General features: G+C 45.1%; 1 protein-coding gene across 2 annotated transcripts in view; it reads right to left on the bottom strand.

Moving 5' to 3' along the window:
• NKD1 (NKD inhibitor of WNT signaling pathway 1) overlaps positions 1-19236 on the bottom strand; it is a 139459-nt gene that overhangs the window by 24532 nt on the left and 95691 nt on the right. For both annotated transcript variants that reach the window (XM_048516118.1, XM_048516117.1), the window contains exon 5: positions 7003-7109. In XM_048516118.1, the coding sequence (XP_048372075.1) occupies positions 7003-7109 (107 nt within the window). The remainder of the gene's footprint in view (positions 1-7002; positions 7110-19236) is intronic.

Raw genomic sequence — 19236 nt, forward strand, 5'->3', positions numbered from 1 at the left:
AAGCTTTGATTTGAAGTAGTTGGAGGGGAAGGGGGGGAGATCAACATCTGGTTCTTTGCCACAGATTACTCAATTTTCACTATCATGCAGGGAAAAATAGTACTAATCTTGAAGGGGAACATCATTCCCAATTTGTCCTTTTGCCTACCACAGGGATCCCCAACCCCCCAACCCTTTTCAGGTGTCTGGAAAGGTGCTAATGGGTACCATGGTGGCCAAGTGCACCACGGTTTCCACTGGCACCCTTCAAGGCACCTGAAAAGGGTTTTTAGAAAATGAGACCACGTGGGGTTCTGACTGGCTTCACAGATTAAAATACTGTTGTTCCAGAAGCAGCTGCTAACACAGAGTTAGTGACATTGTTTCTCACACTTTCCCCCCACTCTTATCCCCTGCACTTGGGCTTCCTTTGTGTGTTTGAGTGTGTGTGGGGGTCTCTTTCCCCATGAACCTAAACTAAAACATTTCCTCCATGGAGTTGTGCATTGTTTTCTCCCCTTATATCCCCAAAATGTTTTATTTCCTGTCTCAAAACATTTTAAATGGATGTTCTTTTAAAACGAATCTGTTGTTGAAACGGTTTCAAAATCTCTTTAAGACATCCCACACCTTTGCCATCCCCAGACTTTCCCATTGGTGCTGACTCCATTCCCCTTCACCTGTTTATTCTCACGATTTCTGTTGTTGTTTTTTGGCAGGCTTCATGTGGAGGAGTGAGGAAACAAACCCGGTTCACGACTACACCAACTACATCACACAGGGTCTTATGAAGGAGGGAACATGAGTTAGCTGAGTAGTGTGTAATGTTTACAAACTGGGTATACTGGAATTTTTGGTGACACTGCCCAGTATTGGGAAGGTACACAATATAATGGATGAAATTGTATACTTCAGACTGGCACGTAATCCCAACATTGCTTTTCTAGGTCGGTTTCCAAGAGAGGTAAAGAAAGTCCACAAACTGACGACTAACAAGTTATGAATTGTAGAAAAGCTACTGGAAGCAAATTATTGGAGGCAAAATACGGCAGAGGTTTAGCTTAGGAAAGTTTGGTTTCTCCTGGCTATGGAAAGAAAATCACTATAAAAGGTTATGGGACAGAAGGAGAATTGCTTAAGAGGAATTTATAGGTTGCTGGAAACTGTTTATAACGTAATGGAATACAACAGACCTTTGAAGAAAAAAAGGTCATAGAGATATTCTTTTATATTTAAGGATTTTGTTATCAAATTATTATTAAATGCTAGGTACAGGAGTCTTAGTCCACAGTGCACTTCGGAATTTGCCAACTGAGGGACTGTAATAATCTGATGAGTGAGAAGGTATTCAATTCTACATTTTGTTGACCACGTTGGTTAACATACTTTTGTAAGACTGATCATTACAATTAAAAAGAGGAAAAATAAGCAGCTGGGTGAAACTGGAAGGGCACTAAACATAACTGAAAAAGAACCTCAGAGGAAGACAGACGCTATAGCCAGGGAGGTTCGTCCCCTTTTTCTGTCAGCAAATGAAGACTCCTCTATTTTGTTTGGCATTTTCTCAACTATCTTTCTTTTCCAATGAGTGTTTTAACTGCTCTTTTCATGATGTCTTTCACGGCTCGGTCCCCTCTTCATGCCACACATCCAGGATTTGGTCCATGACAGCATAGCCCATCCCGTCGTCCAGGTTGGAGAGGACTTGGAAGCTGATCGTCGTTGTCATTGCTGATGTCGTGGCGTTCCGTCTTCCACTCTCATCGAAGGACTGTGTTTTAATTCTTTGTTGGCGAAGGCTTTCGTGGCCGGAATCAACTGACTGTTGTGGGTTTTTCGGGCTGCGTGGCTACAGTTTGGTAGTGTTTGCTCCTAACATTTCACCCGCATCTATGACATGGGCAAAACACAAGGGTCGAAAGCTACCAGGCCATGGCCACACAGCCCAAAAAACCCACAACCGCCAGTATTTTAACTGTTTTTCATTTTTGTGGGGAGGGGGTATTTTAATGGTTTTAAAATCTGGTTTTATCATTTACATTTTAAATCGTTAACTGCCTTGGTTGCTCTTGTAAAGGCAGCAGGGTAAGATACAAATTTTGCAAATAAACAAAGTGTGTTAGAAGCTGCTTCCACACTCATCCACGGAATATAAAGAAATGTATTTTCAAGGAAGAGAATCAGTGGTGGGATCCAAACATTTTAGTAACAGGTTCCCATGGTGGTGGGATTCAAACAGTGGCGTAGCGCCAATGGGACTGGGCAGGGCATGATGGGGGCATGGCTGGGCATTCTAGGGGCGGGGCATTCCTGGGCGGGGCTGTGGCAAGGACGCAGCCACTGCGCCAGTCCTTGGGCGGGAAACAAATGCATGCAGGCGCAGGCTGCCACGCATGCCGGTGCACCTCCTGCTAGACTGCTTCAATTTCTGAGCGCTACTGCTGAGAGAAGGGGCGTAACTAAGGCAAAAATCATGTGGCAAAATCACCAATTAGTAACCCCCTCTCGGCACACACAAATAATTAGTAACCTACTCTCGGGAACCTGTGAGAACCTGCTGGATCCCACCTCTGAAGAGAATGCACCTCACCACAACTTTCCTCAGACGATGGCCCCTTCTGCACATGCAGAATAATGCACATTCAATCCACTTTCACGACTGATTTGAAAGTGGGTTTTGCTGTTCCGCACAGTAAAATCCAGCTCCAACGTGCATTGAAAATGGATTGAAAGTGCATTATTCTGTTTGTACGGAAGGGGCCTTGGCATATCCATCCTAACTGACCATGGCTTTTCGAGATAAAAAGTTTGTCACTGAAGCCACTACTTTTTACCCCAGAATAGAAACTGGAGATTATTTGTGGCTGTAACGGATGATCAGAAGAATGCACAGTTTGACAAAGGGACTGTACTTAGGTTTGCCATTCGCTGGAGAGATAACACTCATGCTGTTCCGGTGGCATCCGTGTCCCTCCTTCTCCACAGAGGTAAGCAACCTTCCACTCGGCACGACAACGTGCTTCCAGTGCTGATATTTATGAAATCTCTCTCTTTATAAGGAAAGCCCACCAAGAAACAATGTCTGGCCGTTTCACAATGTTTGCATGTCTACGAGGAAACAGGCCATCTGACTCATTCCTGGTAGGAGCGTTTCTTTCCTCGCGGCCATCTAATCAGATGGATTTCCAGTGCGGCTGGGTCAAGGTCGGATCACTCTGGAGACCCGGAGATGAAAGACTTTCACAAAAGCATCTTTCCCACCAGGACGTTTATAACTAGAAAGAAGACAGTCGCCTACAAAGCACGCATGCACAGACAGACGGACACAAAAACACAATTGTGTGGCAAGGGGGGTGGGGAAGGACAAAAGAATGCTCGTAAAAAAGAAAGAAAACTAAGCGTGTTCCTGTCCAAAGGTACCCGGCATGGGGCTGGGATAGGTTTTGACCTCCTGAGCTAAATTTTAATATCCTTCAAGTCTATCTCCAGGTGGCCACGTATCCGCAAACTCTTCAATTGCCTATCTCCTCCTTAGCCAGTTATTCCGCCCCCACCCTGAAATTCCAAGAGCTATTCGGATACCCCCTGCCTGTGAATATAATTCGCTGCACAACCAAATCATATGTAGGAACTTTCCTCTTCTGGCTAAGAGACTGAGCTACCGATCAGATAGTCCCCAGTTTGAATCTCCCTTCTGCCATGAATTCTCATCCTTCCCATCCATAATATATGGATAGGTTATTTATTTATCTGACACTGTTGTAAGCCAGAGGTGTATCTAGGGAAAATGCAGCCTGGTGCAAAATCTGAGTTTTCCACGCACACACCACTTATAGGCGGCCGCTTTCCCCCACCACGACCAAATGACTCTTTTTGCACAAGGAGGAAGGGTGTGGAGGAGATTTTCTGCCCCCCCCCATGACTAAATGACTGCAGACAGGGGAGATTTGACCCCATATGTCCCCCTGGGCAGTACGCCCCTGTATGTAAACATGGCAACAATGGAACCGTATAAATCCAGGACATCTACTTCCAGATGAGCCACCCTGTACAACTAAGTCACATTTTGAGCTCTGTGTACTCTTACCATTATGGCAAGACATTTGCAGGGCCTTTTCGGTGCCAGCACCAATGTAGTGAATGACTTCCCAAAGTGAGGTCATGTGGCTCCCTTACTAGTATTAAGGCAGCAGTTAAAGACTTCTCTGGTCCAGGAAGCCTTTGGATTTACGGTGCGCAGACTGTGGATGTTGCACATTTGTACTGGGTTGGTTTCATTTTTAAAAATCTTTAGTTTTAATTTTTTTTTAATTCACTGTTGACCAAAATAGCCAAAAAATGAGGTATGAATGTTTTAATGGAGGAAAGATAATATATTTTGCACATTACAAGAGTGCTAAACAGTATTTTTCCCGCTCTGAAGAACAGAGTGGTAAACTACAATGGTGCAGGCAAAGCTCTGCTGCTCACAACCTGAGTTCGATCCCAAGGGAAGTCGGTTTCCGACAGCCAGCTCAAGGTTGACTCAGACTTCCACCCTTCGAACATCAATAAAACGAGTACCCAGCTTGCTGGGGAAAGTATAGACAACTGGGAAAAGCAATGGCAAACCACCTTGTAAACACAGTCTGCTTAGTAAACATCGTGATGTGACATCACCCCATGGAACAGTCTGGCCCCATATGTCCCATCTCGGCCTCTGCGTTCGGCAGAGGCCCAACCTACTGGTAGTCCCTGGCCCCTCCATGATGCGGCTGGCTTCCACCCGGGCCAGGGCCTTTACAGCCTGGTGGAATGCCTGGTGGAATGCTCTCCCTCCAGCTGCCCGGGCCCTGCGGGACCTTAACGGGTTCCGCAGGGCCTGTAAGACTAAGCTATTCTGCCGGGCTTTTGGGGAGGCCAGCCGCTGATAACCCCCCCTCCCCCTCCCTGTTCCCCTTCTTTTAACAGCTGGGACCCTGCTGTCCCCCTCTTAAAGGAGTTTTAGCCATTAGACACCATCTGTTTGCTATTTTGAAATTGTATATTATGTTTTAAATATTATGTTTTAATTTGTACCGGTACTTATGTGCCGCCATATTATCTGTTTTGTTGTTGTTGTATACCGTCCTGAGCCCTCCGGGGGAGGGCGGTCTATAAGTTTAACTATAAATGAATGAATGAATGAATGAATGAATGAATGAATGAATGAATGAATGAATGAATGAATGAATAAATAAATAAATAAATAAATTACCCAGTGCTTGCACAGGGGAGTACCTTGACCTTTTAAAACTAGTACTTAGTAATGGTGATCTAAGAACCCTCATAGATGGTTTGTTGAAGACAAAAAGGGTTTTTAGAGAAGCCAGTTATGAACAGAGCTGATCAATAAATATATTGTGCTTAAGCCAGGACTTTAACATCTTTGGATGCTTAGTGGTAAAAATGGCAGGCACTTCTTATCCTGCCAAGGATCTATCAATCTCTAGCTTATTAACCCTGTCATTAAGAGAAACTGACATGAATTAAGTCAAACAAGGGACAAACTAAAAACCTATTATCCGAAAGATTTTCATGTTAGTCCAGAAACAACAGCTCCACACTTGCAGCCACTTTCTGACACCACTGATTTCTCTTTAAGTACAACGGTGGTCTTCGGTTGTCCATGCACAAATGACTGATGTACGCATACTATTACTGGTACTTTCAACAAACAAGCAAAGGGACAAGGCCAGCCTCCCAAGAAAACTGACGGGAAGGAGGAAGAGGAGGAGGAGGAGGAGGAGGAGGAAGAGGAAGAGGAGGAGGAGGAGGAGAATTTAGATGTATACCCCTCCTTTCTCTCAAGGTATACCTTTCTCTTTTCTCACAAGCCCCTTTCCCTTCCTCTCCCCACAACAGGCACCATCTGAGGTAGGTGGGGCTAAGAGAGTTCAGAGAAGACTGTGACTAGCCCAAGGTCACCTAGAAGGAATGTAGGAGTGCAGAAACACATCTGGTTCACCAGACAAGCCTCAGCCACTCAGGTGGAAGATTGGGGAATCAAACCCGGTTCTCCAGATTAGAATCCATCTGCTCTTAACCACTATGCCACACTGGATCTCAGAGGGCAACCGAAGATGCAGGGCAACCAAAGGCAACCGACAAAGGGCAACTGAAGAAGCAGAAGGGATGCAGAACATGACTTCTGTACAAGCTTGTGGATAATTGTGGTTGACAATTCAATTCCCCATTTTGGAAGCCACCCAGAAGCCAAAGTGCAGGAAATCTGGCCACAGTAATTCCAGAAACCCTCCTTTGGACGCAAGTCATAAAAGAGGTGGCAAAAAGTTGCATGATGCCAGAAAAGCAATAGATTCTGGTACTCAGTATCACTATGAATGTGAAGATCATTTTAAGCTACAGAATTTGTTAATTAGGCACAAAATTGGAGGACAGTACAGGAGAGGTTCCACCTCTCTGGTTCTGACACACCAATCACAGTCCTCCAGTTCCACACCAAAGCCAGACAGGTGATTGAAAACCCCTCCTACCTTGCATTTCTGCAGGGTCAACATGGCAGTAGAATCTAATGGGCCCATCCTCAATGACTGGAGGGCCCATGTTTGACTTTGTGGGTCAAAACAGGAGAACCAACTTCTAGCCATTAAACAAGAGGAGGAAGAGGAGGAATCTGGATGTATACCCTTCTTTTCTCAACAGTAAGGAGTTTCAAAGTGGCTTACAAACTCCTTCTCTTCCTCTCCCCACCACAGACACCTTGTGAGGTAGGTAAAGCTGAGAGAATTCTGAGGGAAATGTGACTGACCCAAGGTCACGCACCAGGCTTCACGTGAGGGAGTGGGAAGCAAACTTAGTACTCCAGATTAGAGTCTGCCACTCATGTGAAGGAGCAGGGAATCAAACCTGGGTCTCCAGATTAGAGCCCATTGCTCTTAACCGCTGCACCAAATTGACTCACTTGTAGTACAACTGAAGTGTTAGGCTCCAGTGATTTGATGATCCAAGGTTTTTGTTGTTCTTTTGTTTTTAGGCCCTTACCTCAAATTTCAGCTGCTTCTTGGCACTTGCCCGGGCATCGGTTTCCTTTTCCATTTTCTTTTCATCACCGCTGCAAGCTCCATCCGTCTTCTCTGGAGGCAAAGCAACTAGAAGAAAGTAAGCGAGAGGGGAAAAAAACCCATTCAGAAGAAAGTTCTGGAACTCTCTGCCAACAATCATGAGCCTTCTCAGATACCTGGTTACAAAAACCACATTGGTCAGCTATTTCAACTTGAAACTCGATTTTTAATTAATGACCACGCACACAAAAACATGTGGATTTATAATAACTCCACATGAGGTTCTACTGGAAGAGTTAACCTATGGAGTCATCATCACTTGAATGTCCAAAAAGTCAATTTAACCTCTAACCAAAAGTAATGATGCCAATAGAGCAGTGTTTGGTTAAAATGCCATCTAGCTTATAATTCAGAGCCAACAGAAATGAAAGGGGGAAAAAGAATTATAATGGATTAATAAATCAAAAGGGGATTTTAAAAATATATAGCTGTTCAGCCAGCACTCTTATGTCGTTGTTGGCTGATCTTAGACCATAATAAATGTGTTGGTTGGTTTAAAAGCAGCATTCCAGCTAAGAAAGAACAGCTGTTATCCAGTGCAGGTGTAACATTTCAGGTTAGCAACACCCTGTGGTGTTGCTGATATATACCCCTTATATTCAGGTTAATATCCTTCTTGCATTTTCATGATCCAGTGATGCATACTAAAATTAACCAGGTTTAGCTCAACCATGTTTAAAAGTCAGCTGAAGCTATCAGCACAGATGTATCAGTGTACCATGGTTAACCCTGAAAATCAGAGAGTAGAAAGCTCATCACAAGATGGGAAGATAGAGATCTTGGGGGCCCCAAAATCCATGGAATGCACCAATGTTATTGTTTCAGGTTGTCAAGATCCAGGGGAGAGAGAAGAAGAAGTTCTCTAAAGCGACTCTTTGTGCCATGGATAACAGACTGATGTAGATTCTTTGCTCTTTCACTGATCTCAAATGAAGGATTCTGCATCTGAGCAAAAAGTGGGCTACCAAATAACAGGCCCAGTGGAGAACAAATGCTCTTGGTTTTAAAACACTGGAAGTTAATCTTCCCACATATTCTGAAAGATCAATTACACATTAAAGCAGTTTCCTAACAGGTAAAAGTCGTCCGGTGACAAATGTGACCCTCAAACGTGAAGACTATATGGGGGGGGGGGGCGGGGGATTTGCTGCATAAATGCCTTGGAAATACGTTAATATTTCTTACAAGTAACAACGTTCTCTTTTTTTCACCTGAGATCAGGTTGCTAAGGGAATATTCCCTTCAAAACCTATCCTTCGTATTTCAACATAGTGATGATATAATTTCCTTTGGAGGGAGGGCTTTCAAAAATAGGAATCAGTGCTCTTTGCCTCTTCCTTTTTAATGCAAGCTTTTAGGCACATAGTCCTAAGCAGACTACAGACTACACTGGAAGGAAGGGATGTAAAAATACTTATTTGTATCATTTCTAGACCACTTCTCTGTTTAAAATTTGCTCAACACTGTGTACATCAGGGTGCCGAACTCATTGGAATCATAGAGTTGGAAGAGACCACAAAGGCCATGAAGTCCAACCCCTTGCCATGCAAGAACACACAATCAAAGCACTCCTGACATATATTCATCCAGCCTCTGTTTAAAAACCTCCGAAGAAGGAGACTCTGAGGCAGTGAATTCCACTGTCAGAAAGTTCTTCCTAACGTTTAGATGGAATCTCTTTTCCTGCTCCCTGAATCCATTACTCCGTGTCCTAGTCTCTGAGGCAGCAGAAAACAACCTTGCTCCCTCTTCAACATGACATCCCTTCAAATATTTAAACATGGCTGTCACATCACCTCTTAACCTTCTCTTCACCAAACTTAACATACCAGCTCCCAAAGTCTCTCTTTGTAGGGCATGGATTCCAGAGCTTTTACCATTTGGGTTGCCCTCCTCTGGACACGGTCCAGCTTGTCAAAATCCTTCTTAAATTGGGGTACCCAGAACTGAACACAGTACTCTAGGTGAGATCTAACCAATGCAGAGTACAAGGGCTGGATATGAAGTAAATTGTGACTTGGTCAGACTAGGCCTGGGAGGGGGGTGGTTGCCTCAGCTGGTCTCAGAATGGCACTGAAGAAGAGAGAGAAGAGAAGAGTTTGGATTTATATCCCCCTTTCTCTCCTGTAGGAGACTCAAGGGGGCTTACAATCTCCTTGCCCTTCCCCCCTAACAACAAACACCCTGTGAGGTAGGTGGGGCTGAGAGAGCTCCGAGAAGCTGTGACTAGCCCAAGGTCACCCAGCTGACGTGTGTGGGAGTGCACAGGCTTATCTGAATTCCCCAGATAAGCCTCCACAGCTCAGGTGGCAGAGCTGGGAATCAAACCCGGTTCCTCCAGATTAAATACACGAGCTCTTAACCTCCTACGCCACTGCTGCTCCTGAGTGGGTGGTCCTTTGACTGGTAAGCCCACAGCTGGGTAAGGTGGCTACCTTGAGGGGCATCAGACCCATGAAAATGCTGAGGCAACCCCCCCCCCCATTCCAGAGGGTACTGCCTCAGATGGCTTGTGGGCCTAATCACCCCTCCAAGGGCTGGATCCGGCCCTCAGGCGCCATTTTTGACACCCTTGTTCTACATGATTTAACAACAATAACCAACTTAATTCTGTTGCAAAGAGGAACCAAAGGATGGTTTTCACACTGCCCAATACTTGGCTGAAGAAAAAACAAACAGTGCTCTTTGTGTGCATTTAGAAAAACATATGCAGTCCAATCCTAGCCATGCTTAGCCCAAGAGAAGCCCTGGTAAACGCAGACAACGAAGGTGTTAGAGTAGTCCATACTACTTCATTTGCAGGCGAGGGATCACATATTTGAACCCTCCACTTCTGTTTTAGCATACACATAATTTGGATTTAGTGCATGCAGTAGTGCTCCTTGCCCCCAGGCGAAATTTCCCATCTCGGCATGTATGGAAAATATTCCGCCTCAGAGCTCTGTCCACATCATTCATGAGGTAAAGTAGGACTCAAATGAGAGGAACACGTCTATTAATAAAATGTGAGCACTCCCAGGGAAGAGTTAAAACTGGCAGCCCTGTAAACTGAGAACACAATCGAGCCGCATGCCAGAGTTCAGATACACACAATGTGAACTTCCACCGAGAGCCTTGCCAACAATATTAAATTTCTCCAGACCGGACTCCTATCTTAAACAAGAGGGAAGCAGTAACAGAGACATATTTCCAGCATCTGTGCTTGAAATAGGTCAGCGGACACTACCGTTGCTGTGAAAATATTCACTTGCTTCCTCTTCAGATATCAAACCTTCACAAAGATCTGGGTTTTTGTGTTAAAAACCGTCACAGCTGTTGGGAACAACGCTCGCTTCTCCTGAGAGAAACTTTGCAGCCAGGATCCAAGGAGCGACTTCAAAGCAAGCCCAAGGGGTTGAGAATGCCTGGAGAGGGTCTTGGAAGTCCCCTCTAATTTCAGCAGCAGACTTCCCACGCCAAGTCACAAACAGAATCCAAGGCTCTCCTCGGTGTCAAAAGTTGTTCGCTGTTGCACATTTGAGGCAGCTATTCAAGAAGTATAAAACCATAACGTCCTCTCCTCCAAGTTCTCCTTGGGCATGCGGAACTAGATGTGCATTTCTTTGGATCCCGACTGGTATGTTCTTCCAAGAACACAGAAAGATGAAAATGGATCAGAACAAAGTTTCGCCAAATCAAGTACTTGATCTCCAGTGGCAGTTAATATAGTTTGTGTCTTGTCATCTCCTGGACGTCTTTTGGGACATGTCAAACGCTCTCATTGCAACATGATTACTCATTACTAAACGAACCCCCCTTTTCACTAACTTTGGTGTACAACCGATTTGTTCATTTATTCCCTTCATTGGCAGCCAAAGTGGTGAAAGGGAATAATGTGCTTACTACTAAGAGCTAGTGGACCAATCGCAGCGCAAGTTTTCATGGAGTAAAGCTCACCTCATCAGATGCATATTGGCTAATTAGGCCTCTAGTTCCGGCAAGTGTAAGCACAGTCAAGGTGTTATTGATCCCAGACACCAGGTCGCTGTGGCACTGAGACATTTTGCTGTGATAACCAAGTTTAGAAAGTATGGTCATTTAAAGACACAGCAGACATTACTGAGTTAGCTGGACCAACGATCCGACTCAATATCAGGCAGCCTCAATCCTCTCAAATGTTGTTCGGCCAAAGTTGTTTTCTTCTTAAAAAATCAGCAGACAGCTTGGCTTGCTTATGTGAATCACCCAGGCAGCGGGGCTGCTCCATATGTATGTGCCACCCTTCGCTTGGTGAAAGTCTCCTGTGAAAGGGCTTTGCATACCTCTAGTATCTGGCAAAACTTCTGTACCCAGAGTCAGCCAGGCCTCAACCTTGATGCTTACCCTGCATGGTAACTGATTGGCCAGACAGGATGCTGGAGGAGGAGGAAAAGGAGGAGGAGGAGGAGGAGGAGGAGGAGGAGGAGGAGGATTTATATCCCACCTTTCTCTCCTGTAAGGAGATTCAAGGTGGCTTACAAGCTCCTATCTCTTCCTCTCCCCACAACAGACAAGTTATGGTGCTTTCCCCACTGACAGAGTTGAACTGGTTTCTACCTAGGTTGGCCTCAGTCCTTGTCGCAGTTATGAACTGCACTTTTCTGCCGCATCCTTGTCACAGTTATGAACTGCACTTTTCTGCCGGAACAAGGTCAATATCGCTTCGAAGTGGGGAAGCATCGAAACGACACCTCATTTATGTCGCATCCTTGTCGCAGTTATGAACTGCACTTTTCTGCAGGAACAAGGTCGATATCGCTTCGAAGTGGGGAAGCATCGAAACGACACCTCATTTGTTCAACCAATCACAAGCCGCTTTTGTGGCATGCGCAGAACGGGAGAGTCGTGGCGGGCAGAAAGTGCATGTAACTGTAAACTGTAAAAACTGTAAAAAAAGAATGCTCCCGTTTCCCGCCGTAACACAAGCGCCAATCACGATCGAGAAGTGAAACAGGCACCAAGATGATCCCGCCCACTTAGCTCGGTTCCAGGGGGCCAACTCAGTTGCTGTGGGGACAGCCTGGAATCGCCCTCCACTGAAGGGAACCGAATTGACCGTGGGGCTGAGAGTTCCAAAGAACTGTGAATAGCCTGAGGTCACCCAGCAGGAATGTAGGAGTGCAGAAACACAACTGGTTCACCAGATAAGCCTCTGCCACTCAGGTGGGGGAGTGGGGAATCAAACCCGGTTCTCCACATTAGAATCTACCTGCTCTTAACCACTACACCACGCTGGCATAGATGGGCCACTGGTCTGATCCAGCAGGGCTCTTCTTATGTTCTCCTGACTTTACTGGTTTGAGATTTCTGAGTAAAACAAGCACTGTCTGAACAGCTTCTTTTTTTTATTATTTTGCTGCTTGAGTCTCATTTTCAGTCAACTAACGATTGCATCTTCGAAAAACACTGCATTCGCTTCTTCATAGAGTCCCTTTTCTCCTCCAGATTCTTTCTTTCTCTATTAATTGGAAAGTATGTGCCTTGAACAACACACTACAATGTTCCTTTTCTATTTGAAACTGGAAATACAACAAAGCGGGGAAAATATTACATTTCAAACATTGTGAAACACTAGTCCGGCATTAAAGAAAGCTAATTGGCACAAGTACACTTACAGATGTCTTTTGCCGAGGACAGTTAATTAATAACATCTATTTGTGAGAAAGAACAGGGAAGAACAAAAACATATGTGTAAGGGTGCCGAATCCATTACTGTCAATCTGCAGTCGGGCTGTTATTGAGTTTCGCCAAGGCAGGCAGGCAGGCAGGCAGGCAGGCAGGCGAGAACGCTATCAGTTCTTTAAGAATCTCATGTCCAAGATTATCCAATGAAAAAGAGATGGTTGATAGAACTGCTGCCAAAATGGTTAGCAGGGTGGGAAGGAGCTTCGACCAAACATTGCCGCTTCGTACCCTTCTGGCTCTTGATCTCACCCCTGCGGCGGGCGGTCCCACATCTTGACATTTCTTAAAAAACAAAAACCCTGATGAATCATGGTTACACATCAGACATCATGCCTCTCTGTGGCGAAGTTCAACCTTTTCACCCCACGCTATCATCATTCACAGGAGGACGCGTCCTTAAGACTACGAAACCCATGAGGCATTTTAACTGAAACAGAATGGGTACTTTTATCTACCGTGAACAGTTGACCAGCGGCTGTTCGATAACGTGTTTATAATAAGCAGCTACAAAGTTCGGATCTATAAAAGTATTTACAAAAACCTTCTCTTGACCTGTTAGAAGACATGTTTTGAAGACTCGACTAAGGCCCTTTCTGCATGGGCTAATAAAAGCAGGGAAAGGGCTTGTTATATGAACTCGCCCCACCCCAGCCCCTGCTTGTCCTTTTTTCCCAGACCAACCGCCGGGACCATGATACGGCCTGTTTCCCCTGTGTGGCTCCACAAATGGGAGCCAGGGAAGGGGGTTTCGAGAATCGTGTGATGTGCGATTCTCTTGCTTTAATGTGGCTCACAGCCGCAGCCGTTCGCTCAGCCGCAGCTGCGAACCACGTTTAAACAAAAGAATTGCACATAACGCAATGGTTGAAAAACCCTGGTTGGAGGGAGGAAATGCAGAGCGGATCCGTGTTAGGATTGGGATCCATGCGAAGTTCCACCCCCAACCCAGGTTTTTTACCAGTGTTATCCCGGTTTAATTGGTCTGTGCGGAAAAGGCCAAAGATTGTACTCTTGGATATACCAGCCAGTTGCCAAGTTTGAAGAGAAGTGTATACAGACAGCATCTCGCAGTGTATCATACCCAAATCTGCAGCAGGCCTCTAAGATGAAATCTGGAAATTCCCTCTCCAGGAGATACTTCTATGTGTGAACCTGAATATTTTTTCCACTTTACGATTTAAACGTGTCAGTGTTTAAAGTCAGGAACTAAGCAAGGGGTGGGGTAAATTTTAAGCAGCCATTAAATCATTAAGTATTTTTAACTATCTTGTGTGTTTAAGAGTTATTTGCAGCCCCAGGCCTCAAGAGGTGGGTAAAGATCCTAATTTAGATAGACAAATAAACATGCAACAAAAGAACGTGAACTCATTTTGGGGTTTACCAAGTTTGCCTTGATTTTGTGCCACCTGAAAATACACAGACGGCTGAAGAATTTACCCCGATACCGTAAATAGCATGATGCATCGGATCTGAAGAGCCAGTAGTCAAAAGAATTCTAATTCCAATTTCCGCACACACAACAGAAAGCAAATGAGACCTCAATGAAGCTTCTTCCCAAAGCTGAGCCACATTTAGGGAGCTGTGGATGTTTAGTCTGGAGAAGAGAAGGTTAAGGGGGGACATGGTAGCTATGTTTAAATATTTGAAGGGATGCCATGTTGAAGAGGGAGCAAGGTTGTTTTCTGCTGCCTCAGAGACTAGGACACGGAGTAATGGATTCAAGGTGCAGGAAAAGAGATTCCACCAAAACATTGGGAAGAACTTTCTGACTGTCAGGGCTGTTCGACAGTGGAATTCACTGCCTTGGGGAGAGGTGGAGTCTCCTTCTTTGGAGTTTCTAAACAGAGGCTGGATGAACATATGTTGGGAGTGCTTTGACTGAGTGCTCCTGCATGACAGGGGGTTGGACTTGATGGCCCTTGGGGTCTCTTCTAACTCTATGATCAAGAATGGTGGGCCACTGCGAGTAGCAGAGAGCTGGACTAGATGGACTCTGGTCTGATCCAGCTGGCTTGTTCTTATGTTCTTATGTTCCTATGTTCTTGTGAGGACTTTCAGGTTTAAGAAATTTTTAATCTAACCTATATGATTTGAAATTATGGTTTATAGACAACAAAGTGCAATGGGACGGAAGACTTCCAGCCATTTCATTTCGGCACAGCACACAATCGGAAAGGAGAGCAGAAGAGTCGGGGAGCACACAAAACTAAGGATTTCTGACTCATTCTTGAGATGAAGAAAAGAAGGGGGCTGCACCAAGCCCAAAATGAAGGCAAGGAAACAAATGGCACAGAGGGCAAAAAAATTCTTTAATCATCTTTAAACCCACTACACATTTCACACGCAGCTTCATCAGGGGGAATCTTTCAGATGCACGGGGACACTACTAAAAAGAATCTGAAAGTTTCCCTTTGACGAAGCCGCATACAAGAGAGATTGCAAAGAAACCCCCCCCCCCCCCAAATAATTCATTTCCTTCTGCGCCATTTGATCCCTCGTCTTCAGACTTGAGAGGGCAAAATTGTGATAGTGACACCTGGGTACAATCACTGAGGGCCAGAGATCATATTTAACTTTGCCTGAGATAATCTTGAAGTCAGAAATCGTGTTGCAGAAAGTTTAACAAAGCCTATGTGTTATATTGACGGCAGAGATGTAAAGAAATTGACTTACTGTAATTTGCTCAGCTTAGATATACCATTAAGCCACAGAACCCATTTCCAACCATGGTTTCTCATACTTGATCACAGGCAAGCTATAATTTAGGTACCCGGACATAACACTCTATCATGGTTCGAGAAACCACGGTTGAGTCTTTCGTCTAAGTTTCTTCAGCAGTCTCTGGACAAATATGGCCAACCATTCCCACGTGCTTAAACCGCACTGATCACAAGAAACAACTGGTTTTGAAAGTCCAAATTAACAAGGCCTACAGCCAGGCAATTATCCTCAAATTCAAATTTCACTTTCAAGTTTTAACAACTAAGACATGAATGAAGAAGTATCACCCCCTGCTAAGCATACACTGCTGCACTGATTGAAATATATTCCCCAAAGACGTTAAGCTTGAGCTGCCCCAAAGTCTTCTTCCCACGTCAAGAGGCTGGCCGCTGTTCTACTGCCCCCCACTGAAACTCTGCCGAATTTCCATCTTTGTCATCTCGGTTGGGCCTGCTGTGACTCCATCTGGGCCCACCTGTTCCCTCCCTTTCTTCTTTCCTCTTTTCCCTTGTTTTTAGCCTTAGGAACGGGCGCCTGTTTGAACTGTTTTATACGGGTTGAATGGCTTGGATTGTTTTAATTATATGTAATTGCTGCCGGAGTTTTAATGTTTACGTTATGTTGTTGAGTTGCTGTTAATAACAGCCATGTTGTTGAGCCGCCTCGAGCCCTTCGGGGAAGAGGCGGCCTATAAATCTAAAATATAAATAAATAAAAATAAATAAATTGAATGAAGGGGAAAGAAACTACAGGAGTGAAGCAAGAAATCAGCCTCCACCAACCAAGTCAAAAGAAGTTCACAAGTTCACGCGAACACGCACTTGCAAATGGATATAGGCAGCGGTGGGATTCAATTAATTTGGCAACCGGTTCCGGTGGTGGGATTCAAATAATTCAAACACTGGTTGTTTACAAGCACCATTTTAACAACCAGTTCTGCCGAAGTGGTGCGAACCTGCTGAATCCCACCACTAGATAAAGGCAGAAGCTATGAACCCAGACGCTGCCCTAGAATAAGTCAGTCTGTTACAATCTACTCTAACCAGCAGGAACTCTGTTGTTAGAGAAAGGTCTTGTCCAGTCCCTGTTACTGGAGATCGCTGAACTGGAAATACCTGGAAATGAGATTTCTGCATGTCATGCATCCACACCAGAGGTCTTCAAACTATGGCCCTCCAGATGTTCAGGAACTACAATTCCCATCAGCCTCTGCCAGCATGGCCAAGTAGCAGGGCTGATGGGAATTGTAGTTCCTGAACATCTGGAGGGCCATAGTTTGAAGACCCCTGATCCACACTGTCACTGACTAAGAGGAGAGGGTCCTTGGCACCCTTCATGCCTACTGATGCTCCCTTGAAAATGTCACAGAAGAACATAACAGTCACACCGCTGGAACAGACCAGTGATCTATCTAGTCCAGTATTTTTATTTCACACAATGACCAACCAGGTGGTCTGGAGGGCAATCTAATAGGGCATAAAAGCCAAGTCTTTTCCCTGATATTGCCTCCTAGCACTGGTATTCAAAGACTTGCTTCCTCTGACTCTGGTCAGCAACAGCATACCCACAGTCAGGGCAGCTGCTGGGACCCAGAACTTCTGGTGGGGCCCTTTGCTTCTGGTCCCCACCCAAATACCAGGCGATAGAGGTTTGCCAGTAGAAGGTAGGTGAACCACAGGTGGAGGGTGGAAAGGGAGGCACAGGGGGAGGGCTCATGGTGGGCAGAGAAGGGCCCCTGGACACTGTTTTCCCAGGCCTCCTCAAAACCTGAAACCGGACCTGCTCAGGAAGTTCCCTGTATTCATCCATAATTAGCAGCCACTAACAGGGGCGGAGCAAGGAGAAACTGCCCCTGCCACGTCCTGGAATGCTCCCATCATCGCCCCACCACACCCCCGCCACTGCTTCATAAGAACATAAGAACAAGCCAGCTGGATCAGACCAGAGTCCATCTAGTCCAGCACTCTGCTACTCGCAGTGGCCCACCAGGTGCCTTTGGGAGCTCACGTGCAGGATGTGAAAGCAAGGGCCTTCTGCTGCTGCTGCTGCTGCTGCTGCTGCTCCCGAGAACCTGGTCTGCTAAGGCATTTACAATCTCAGATCAAGGAGGATCAAGACTGGTAGCCATAGATCGACTTCTCCTCCATAAATCTGTCCAAGCCCCTTTTAAAGCTATCCAGGTGAGTGGCCATCACCATCTCCTGTGGCAGCATATTCCAAACAGCAATCACACGTTGTGTGAAGAAGTGTGTCCTTTTATTAGTCCTAATTCTTCCCCCCAGCATTTTCAATTAATGCCCCCTGGTTCTAGTATTGTGAGATGCCTGGGGCATCGCAAGTGCCCCGCCCCATTGGCGCTATGCCACTGGCCACCAATGAATTTCTTCTCCATGAACTGTCTGTCTATGCTAGTGGGCATCACTAGGTTCATCAGAAGTGAACACTACAATTTAATTCATGCACATAGCTATGCACACCTCAACTCATCTGGCTGCACCTCACCTAGGCCAGGGTCCCCAATGAATGTGGGTGAAACGTTAGGAGAAAAAACTACCAGACAGTGGCCACCCAGCCCAGAACACCCACAACAGCCAATCTCTTCAAGAATCTGCATATTTCATGGAAAACATGGACTTTAAAAGACAAGCTGATCAAAAGGAATAATTGCCATTAACTTGGAATCTCCTGGCTTACCAGATCATGAAGAGTCAAAATAGTTCTATTGACAGAAACCACAACAAACATACATGTTTCGGCATTGCTACAAATTTCGTCCGTTCTCTTGATTCTCACTTGCACTGGCTGTTCCTTTCACCAACTGATAATGAATAACCGGACCCTATTTGTTTGATTTAGCATCCTTTTCATGCATATATGTTCTATTTCTTTTCCATTTAAGAAAGGCGAAAGCCTTCCCTACAGAAGTTGCCGGAGCATATGGCAGCTCTAAATTGCCATTAGTTAGCAATTATATAACTTCAGTGCAAGCTCAGACAGCAAACTTCAGCGCCTCGCTTTAAAATTGTTTGATGCATTTATGCCAGACAATCTCTCCTCTTCCCAATTAGTTCCCTGACTGTAGTTATGTTTCATCAATAGCAACTGCCAGATTAAATGCCTTACTTGACCATCCTCACCTCAGCCTACTTTGATGTTCACTTTTTCAAGCGTCGGAATACCTTTTGGATGAAGATCAGACAGCATTAAACAGAATTACTAATTAATTAAGCAAAGTTAAATTTTAAACACTGTTTGTTGTGTTAGCCAAAAGCCTCAACAGAACAGCCTTCCTCCATTTCTGCACAGATCAAAGAAGATGGTTTTCTTTCCCCCTACCCCTACTCACCCCCATCTCTCCAAAATTAGCAAGTCCAAGCTAGAATGAGCTGATGATGACATAGTATATAGTTATACACTGTAAGGTTTTTTTTTTAAGATGGCAAAGTTCCAGGTTAATACGACTAAGAAAGTTTAGGTGGTGATCTCAAGGACTCGTTCATCAAATAAATAGTATTCTCATTTAATTTTGTTTAATATCACAGCTGCCGGTTCTGTAGCCGGTTGCTGGCCTTTCATTACAATTCGAGCCTCAACCAGAGGCCGAGGACGTTGTAATGTATTGGCATAGTATTCGCGTGCAGAGCTGCCTTCTGAATCTGACCAGATGTTGATTTTGTAGGTTTGAAGACGTGGGGAATCAAACCGGATTGCGGGATCGGTCTGCCCGCTC

Source organism: Sphaerodactylus townsendi, linkage group LG14, assembly GCF_021028975.2.
Source record: "Sphaerodactylus townsendi isolate TG3544 linkage group LG14, MPM_Stown_v2.3, whole genome shotgun sequence".
Classification (NCBI taxonomy): domain Eukaryota; kingdom Metazoa; phylum Chordata; class Lepidosauria; order Squamata; family Sphaerodactylidae; genus Sphaerodactylus; species Sphaerodactylus townsendi.